The following is a 9,074-nucleotide window of genomic DNA, read 5'->3' on the forward strand; positions in this document are numbered from 1 at the left end:
TACTGCCGTGGTGCCCTTGAAATACTCCATGTAGAGATTTCCTCAAAGGGTACCCGATTACAAGGAAAAAATGCCTTGGTGCCCTTGCCCTTTCAAAAACGAAGCATACAAGCCTGAGTGATTTTGAAAGGGCATTTTACAAGATCACTTAATTGTGTATGCTCTGCTTTAGTAGCCTATATGAATATAACACTGTGACCTGGAACCCTTTTCCTATCAGAAAGTGTCAAACGTTAAATACTGCACAACAAGTTCTTTTTTGTATTCACATGTACAGCAGTGACTCCAAGCATTCTGTGTACTGAAACATCCTATTTTTAGCAGTTCCTGAAACTCTGAAGTACCAAGTACACACCATAAAATGTTTTTCGAGTTTGGAAAACCTTCCCTTGGAACTTTCAGTGGGTCCCTGGGGAATTCTTGCCTAGTTTATAAGTACACCTAAAGGTAATTCTCCTGACCTGCAATATAGTTTCATTGGCTCAACTGATGGCATTGCAGGAAAGAGGTTTCCCCTTTCCTGCATTCATTGACCCTCTCGGACCTACAAAGAGAGAAATACTTCTCCAGTGGCACGCTGCTGACGTCTGCGGCTCTATTAAATGTAAAAAATGTCAAGTGTTTGGTCAATTTGCCTTCTCACATGCATTTTCAGTGAATTCCTGTGTACGGATGTGAAGAGAATTCCGATTTGTGGGATTGATCAATATCCATGCATTTGGGATGGCTCTGATAAATTGAAAATGTTTAAAACTATTTATGTCAATGTAAGACTGTAAACACTTAGGTGGATTACTACTGGATAATTTGCTCTGATTCTTGAAGGGCGGGTTCTTTGTGGTAATGAGCGGAGTTCACATTATGTTGACAAGAATGGAAGAATCAAGGTCAAAGGCAACAATCTTAAAGCCACTGGACACTGTTGGTAATTGTCAAAGACAAGTCTTCTCACTTGGTGTATCTCAACATATGCATAAAATAACAAACCTGTGAACATAAAATAACCTTGTCACACGTGCTTTCAGATGCTTGATTTCGAGACCTCAAATTCTTAACTTGAGGTCTCAAAATCAAGTTCGTGGAAAATGGCTTCTTTCTCAAAAACTACGTCACTTCAGAGGGAGCCGTTTCTCACAATGTTTTATACTATCAACCTCTCCCCATTACTCATTACCAGGTAAGGTTTTATGCTAATAATTATTTTGCGTAATTACCAATAGTGTCCACTGCCTTTAACTCAACTTGAGTGACTATGTCAAGTCTAATCAATCACTTTATTGGATCAAACTAAGGCTGTGTCCGAAACGGCGTCTTCGACTACAGCTACGGCTAGATCGCGCGCGTCTGCCTATTCTTCAACACTGGTAGACGCGCTGATCTAGACGTAGCTGTAGCCAAAGTCGTCGTTTCGGACACGGCCTAACAGTTATGTGTATGACACCATAGGAATGGAAGTTAAGGGACATCAGGCCTGATACTTCACATAAACTCCTCATAGCAGTGCCCTTAACTATGGAGAAAACACTTTTGAGCGTTTGCCCTTTCAAAAACGAAGCATCAGGCCTGGGACAGCCAACATTACTCTTCAACTTGCAACTTGTCTTTCCCAAGGTTTACATCCTTCCCATAATGTCTTAAATTAATTTCTCAGAAACACACAGCATCTTTAAGTCTAACTGGAGCAATAAAGCACAGTAAGTCAGACACCTGCCCATTACAGGATATCAGTAAAAGACGACGTCTTGCCCACTCCACTCCTCCCGGGGAATGGTTCTGCATCCAAATACAATTTGTTGACTTAACCAAGAGCAATTCAGTCCCGCTGAATTTGTTTGGATGAGATGTCTTAAGAGCAAGGTAAACCAACTGTGTCACATCGGTCATTTGTTTTCCACCCTGTAGTTCACGTTCTTTTTGCTTCCCGCACGGAATCCCAAATCCACATTCTTCGGGGCTTGTTTTCTGCTGGATCAAAACCCCACGTTGCAACCAACAAACACATGAAGTGAGCACTATATCAACTGTATGCTGTAGCAATTAAGTGCAGAGTTATGCTGCCGCAGGGGGAAAAAACCTAGATGTGGAAAGTGCTTGGTAAATAAAATTTAGTTTAAGATGGTTTCACTGTAATGCCACATGCCGAGACGTGATTGATCGTGACAATCCTTGTGTGAAAACATCCCGAGTTAATTTTTATTTGACAGTAATTCCAATTAAGACGTTTTGATCTGACTGACATCCTGACCACGGCCACTCTACATCCTGTTTCCTTGGTGAATGTCTTCTCGTAAACTCAAGTAATTAAAGGCACTAACACAGTCTAGTAATCAGACCAATGCCAAATTAAAATATGTCAGCTTTAAAGGGACGGTATGACGTTTGATAACCACTCTTAAAATTAATGTTAATAACAACTTTCTTGGTAAGACGCATACAGCGACTTTCAAAAGTATATTAAAGAAACATTTTAAATTATATCAGTTTTTATTCCCCCCCCCCAAAAAAAAAAAAAGAAGTTGAATCAGAGAAGCGTTACTGTCAGTACCAATTCTCAGACTGTAACTTACCATTAGGGATTAATCATCCTGCCTGGACATTATGTTCTCAGAGTTCTGGTGATTTCTTAAGAAGGTGACCTCACCACTCTTTGAAATTAATTTTGAAGATAATAGTTTAATTGTACACATTTCTACGCGAATTTATGATTTAGCAATCAAGCGGTTTTAAAAAATAACTAAGGATAATAGAAGTACTTTTCCTTTAAACTCACTATACGTACATGTACAAAGGAAGATCTGATATGTTTTTCCCATACAAAGCGGCCGTTGGTCGATCCAGGCACTTCAGCTTTTAGGTATGCAACCTCACTCACCGTCAACATCTTCTATGGAATTTCAAGGGGCACAGATGAAATATAATTTATTGCTTCATGCATCCTCCATGCTTCAAGTCAATTCTATGATTTAGAGTTTGCACCGGCATACATATGGAAAATATGGATGACTTTCAATTCAGATGAAAGCCAGCCGGGTCGACGTAGTGGTATTAGGACCTTGTTCAAATCCCACCAGGGGTGGGGGGGGGGGGACTGTGTGGATTAAGTTCCCGTGGGTTTTCCTCCCATATTTAAACTTCCTTTGTATTTCTCCATGCATTTAGGTTCTCTCTCCGTGGATTTTGGGGTAGTATAGTGATTAAGTTCGCTTTTCTGAGAATCCTTGACTTCGCAACTACATGAAGAATATAATACTTGCCAATTACATGGATGTCATGGCCAGTCATGTTGCCCCCCCCCCACCCCCCCCCCCCCACCCAGTCTTGCCCGTAGAACCAATTCAAAAGTTTCCCATAGACTTACGGATTTTATAATGGAAGTGCCCTTTGCAAAATGAAAATAGCATTGCTCTCTTAAAGATGAAATTCCATGCCTATGCTTACAAACTTCACTATGACCCAGCCCCTTCTTTCACCAGGACAAGATCTAAGACAGTCCTGTTGCTTTCATATGGTATCCTCGATGTCAGTCAACAATCCAACAATAGACAACTGATGATGACACATTCTGTATATCACTCATCCTGATGTGGCGTGGATTCCACGGCGACTGAGCATGACGAGAGAAAGGTAGCAAGCGGCAGGACTGACAGCGTAGGGATAACATTGTGTAAGACGCTGATGAGATCGCAAATCGCATTATTTCCAGCGATCGGACATTTTTTTTCAGTCACCTGCGATGTTGCGTGATTGCTCATGACTCACACTGACTTGGTATCTTTTTTAACCAGTACCAAGCATGGTATATTAGAAATAGTTGAGTAAGTCGTGTCGCCAGTGTGGCTGGTGTCTTTGGGATTTAATATCTTAGTCTCATCTCAAGAATATACTGGACGCAGATCTTCATTATCAGTGTCAGTATTCACTCAACAGAGTCAAAGAGTGACCACATGTTTCGAAACATGATGAAAGTGTTTTTTTATTTATATTTAAGGAGTCCTTATTATGTTCTGGATACAAATTGTTTTTAATTGTAGCTTCAAGTATTTGTATAACATAACATTTTTATGAGGACAAGTAGAAACTAGAAAGCTATGTACTTTTTTAAAATATGTACGAACCCCCCCCCCCCCCCCCCCCCCCCCTTTAAAAGTAAAGGCAAAGAGTCTCTGGTGACTTACGAAAATATCACTGAAGTTCATTTGCCTCCGACTCGCACGATTTTCAAACACCTCGGATCGGACCCAAGTCCTCAGAGGCAAGAAACTCTCAGATCGTTTCACAGAATGCATAAACCCGTAAAAGAAACCGAACACAACCACGACCCTCCACATCTCAAATTAAAGTCACCTCTACCTTCTCTGGACAAACATCTGCACTGTCACGTTTCTCACTTCGATTCCTCCAACTAGGGAGGACTTCTTCTGGCATCAGGAGACGAGAAAGAAATTCAAGACATGCCCAAGAATACAAGAGAGCAATCTCAAAGGGTCACAACATGATGAGGAAGAAGAAGCTGCCGCACCATGGACCTCATTCTCTTTCCCTGTAACATTTGACATCTTCAAGAAGAATTGCTAAGATCAAGTCAGCAGCGTCTTGTCTGTCTCAAGTTCTGCAAATCTCCCGGGGGTTTCCTTGGAGTCACTGTTTTGTGGAAACTCAAGGAATAGACAAGTGTGAACTCACTGAAAGGAGATCCGGTATTTGACAGGTGAAAGATCCGAGGAATGTGACATGAAAAATGGACACAAGTGAAATGAGACTTGGACTATTTTGGGGATGATTTTCAGTCCCTTGATACAGAGCAAAAGGCAAGAAATGTTACATCCTCCAAAGATTTGACCCACATGGTTTAAAGGGAAGGTAGGGCCCTATATGTTTGGTAATCACTCTTAAAATTAAAGGCAATAAAAACCTACCTAAAAGTATATAGAAGTGCAGTGGATCGATAAAGTATTTTGAGAATCATTTTACTTCGAAGTAATGTGGTCATCAGTTTGACATCCCCTAAAATGAGTCTGATAAATGGTACAGATCTATATTTGTAGGTTTTGCAGATTGTGCAGTCCAATCACAGATTATTCTTCCTGCGTGGACAGACATTTAAAGACCTGCTTGAACGAAAATGTCAAGTCGTAAACTTTGCTGAAATTCACTTAAAATGTTTTCAAAGAATAGGGAAAACATTCCGCTCAGGTAGCTGTTTAACTACTCTGGGTTTTTGACGATATCTCAAAAACACAACCAGCTTTTGGGAGGAAATTTTTATTAGGTTTTATTGATATGATTAACAACCATTAAACGGTTCCAAAAACAACCGATACTTTAAATTTAAAGGGAAATGATTTAGCTTTCCTGACAAAAAAAGCCCTGTACTTTTCCGCAAGCAACTGAAAACAAAGGAAAGATCAACAGTTAATAATGTTGACTTTATTTCTGTTGGTTTGATGTAAATGATTAATTTTGGCATGTGAGAGTTCCTTCGACGAGATGATTTAGATGGCAATTTCGATTATCCTTGCGAATGAAACGTCTCAAATTTCATCATCTGGCCGTGAACACGTACATAATGTACTTTGGTGTATACTTAGCAACCATACAGAACACAAGATACTTCAAACGGGTCAAAAGACAACTGGAACTTGCGGTGAGTGATTAAATTTTTAAAGATTCTTTTTGTATTTATTTATGTAATTATGTGTAGTTTCTAATGATAAATCACTAAACTTGAGGGGAATTTCAAAAGCCAATCGCATTGAAATTATTTGAAATCATTGACTTTATTTTACTTTGGACAATTTGTACTTGGAATTGGATGAATGAACCATTGCACTTTGGCCCTTTTCTGTTTATAATAAAACAGTTCAAAGACAAGTTTCTGACAACTTGTGTTTCAGAAAAACAATTAATTCAAAGAACAGAGTTTTTGTGATCCCATTGTCACAGACTATAAAAGTGCAATTTTAGTAATAATTATAAACAAATCCGTGGCAAAATCATAGGAGATTCCAGACTTCCTCGCAGACTTTAGTACTACCATTACCAACATAGCATATTAGTGTTACACATAATTCAATTCAATACCCCGTCAGCACTCTCAATGGATGGCATTTATCACTCAGATTTTTATGTCCTACCCGATTGTAAACTTTATCAGCAAGTTCACAAAGGTCGCACGTCAACCATAAACCGTCAACAAAACTTTGAAGTTTGGACCCCAGTTATTGCGTTGAGAGCGTTTAACACAGAATTTCAGACATTCAGCAGGAACTGGTCCTATAGTACTATAGAGTTCTCTGTTAACTGTATGACTTATTAGGCCTAAAGTTCGTGTCCGGATTTATCAAAAGAACAAACAAACTGCCTGACCTCATGCAGGTAGGATTACAGTTAAATATAAATAAAGGATTTAATTTTCCCCATGGACTGCTACACTTCTGAGATAATAGTCAAATCTCGGTGGCTGTGTACATTTAATTACTAGAAACACAGCGATTTAATTTGAGCAATACCATTGTTGCTCGGTTACTGCTGGGAGTGCTTGTTTTATCGCAATGTATCCCGGAGCATTGAATGTGCTCCCACTCCCACGTTCATTTCAATCAAAAACACAAACATACGCCCAACCCAAACTTTTACATCCAGACTCTGCGAACAGTCTCCTACTATGTGTAGATTTAAGTCAGCATTTGGGTTGATCAGAAACACAATGATTTATTTTGAGCAACCATTGTTGCTCAGTTACTGCTGGTTTTATCTCAATGTTTAATACATTGAATGCACTGCTCCCCCACTTGGTGTATCTCAACATATGCATAAAAATAGCACTGAAACCTGTGAAAATTTGAGCTCATTTGGTCGTCAAAGTTGCGAGATATTAATGAAAGAAAAAAACACCCTTGTCACAGGAAGTTGTGTGCTTTCAGTGCTTGATTTCGCGACCTCAAAATCTACAGTAATTCTGAGGTCTCGAAAATGGAAAATTACTTCCTTCTCAAAAACTACAATACTTCATTCAGAGGGAGCTGTTTCTCACAATGTTTTATACTACCAACACAGCTCTCCATTGCTCATTACCATGTAAGTTTTTATGCTTACAATTGTTTTGAGTAATTACCAAAAGTAATGCCTTTAATACTGCACTCGGTCTTAATCTGTTTATCTTTTAAAATTGTTTGGTATTTTTCTTAACTTGTTACCTCTGTTAAGCACACCGAGGCCCTTTTGGGGTCAATGGCGATTTATAAAAGTTGTTTTATTATTATTAATATTGTTATCTCAATGTCATTAATGCAAATGCTCCCACTCTTCATGCGATCAGTTTCCCAGATTTGTCACCATTTGGGTTTGTTAAAGCTACTGGTTCTTTCATGCGTTTAATTTCTAAAACCTTGTAATAACACACCCCAATCCAATTTACAACTCCATTTAGGTCCACTATACGTTATTGAACACTTTTCATTCACAGTTCTCAGTTTCATTCAAAGTGGACAAAACCAAAAATCAGACGATTCACGGTAATTCTCAAGGATTGTTCGTAATTTAAAAAAGAAACTCCCGATCAATAAACATTTGACGTAAGTGTATAGCAACTCGATCTCTATGTAGCCTTGGTCGGGTATTGTCACCAAAATCCAACCGAGAAAACCGGAACAAACAAAATCCAACCAATCAATAAACATTTTGACACCTGACCGAAAAACCGCAGATGTTTAATTTATGAGTTGTTGCTTTATCATTGGTTTTTGGACAATAGACATGATTAAAACCAGAAGACGATTACAGGTGAGGAAAATAATATCCTGGTAGTACGGAATTAAGTACTTCTAGAAACTATAAGGCTCTCTAGAAGTAGGAATGCAGATAGGCTCGGACAGAATCAATTAAAAAAAGTATAATATCACAACTTAAATGGAAGTAGACATGATCTTTAAAATGGAACAGTTCCCACACGACGCCACCACTTTTTCATTCTATATGAAAAAATATAGTATCCAATTTACCTCAATGAGATCCCTTTTTGTAAAAATGAGTGAAAAAGTGGTGGCGCCATACATTACCCCATACGAAATGTTATCCTTAAAAATTACTGTTAATTTTCCTGACACCACATTATTCAAGTCTCCAACCCACTTTTTGAATTATTCCTAATAACATTAACAGTACTGTTCTACACAGTGCTTGCATCTCCCCCCCCCCCCCCCCCTCCCAGGAATAAAAAATGCACATAACAAGATGCATCAGATCCAACAATTGGTGCCGAAACTAAGGGAGTGTCTGTTACACTACAGTACAAATATGCATAACAAAAGATGATACATAACAATAGGATTGAACCACCACAAATCTTCACATACATGATGTAAGAACCCTAAACCACAGACTTGGTCAATGGCATCAAGTCTGGACTTCTTTTATAAAGTAACTCATGATAATAATAAAACAAAACAAAGTCCGACGACGTAGCAACACTAAACTTACCCAAATTCGCAATGGTAAAATTCCTTGGTGGTTTTAGAACCCTCCTGGCGTAGGCCTCTCGTAAACATTCCAGCTCCTTTTCTGCCCCTTTGATCAAGATAATCCACGGCTCTAGAAAACCTAAAAATCCAACGTCTTTTACGCTATCTGCTAGTGGCTTGTTCCAAAAACTGTGTTTGTTCTCCCGTTGAAAATCTCGAAACAAATCCTTGCCGACTTTCCGGTGTCCATGGCGAGTGCTCGAAGACTTCAAACTTTCCGCGTCCGATTCTTTCTTGGGTAAAGGACTCAAAGTCAACGCCAAACAGCCAGGGGAGAGTACCACATTCTTGGGGATTTTCTTCTCCGACTTCTGACTTTTGTGCGACATTTTGGCAGTTGTTTGTGGGGGGTTTTCTACTCGCAGAACATAGCGTCGTCGTCCACCACACTCCAGCTGTTTGAATTACGTGTGTGCAATTAGTGCATTATGAGCGTGCACAGTGCTCGTGGTAACGTATTGGTTCAATGCGTCAGGTACATTTTGCATCGAGCTGAAGAGAATGGTTAGACTCTGTCACCAGCCGTTCGTTCAATTCACGTGGGAGCCCGTCTCG

At 39.3% G+C, this 9,074-nt stretch overlaps 1 protein-coding gene across 1 annotated transcript in view; it reads right to left on the bottom strand.

The window, feature by feature from the left end:
- The window catches only part of LOC117303979 (uncharacterized protein DDB_G0284459-like), a 56,956-nt gene extending 48,108 nt beyond the window's left edge, over positions 1–8,848 (bottom strand). Inside the window, exon 1 of the mRNA XM_033788449.1 lies at positions 8,479–8,848. Within this exon, the coding sequence (XP_033644340.1) occupies positions 8,479–8,848 (370 nt within the window). The remainder of the gene's footprint in view (positions 1–8,478) is intronic.
- Positions 8,849–9,074: the final 226 nt, after the last annotated feature.

This window comes from Asterias rubens, chromosome 20, assembly GCF_902459465.1.
Source record: "Asterias rubens chromosome 20, eAstRub1.3, whole genome shotgun sequence".
Lineage (NCBI taxonomy): Eukaryota > Metazoa > Echinodermata > Asteroidea > Forcipulatida > Asteriidae > Asterias > Asterias rubens.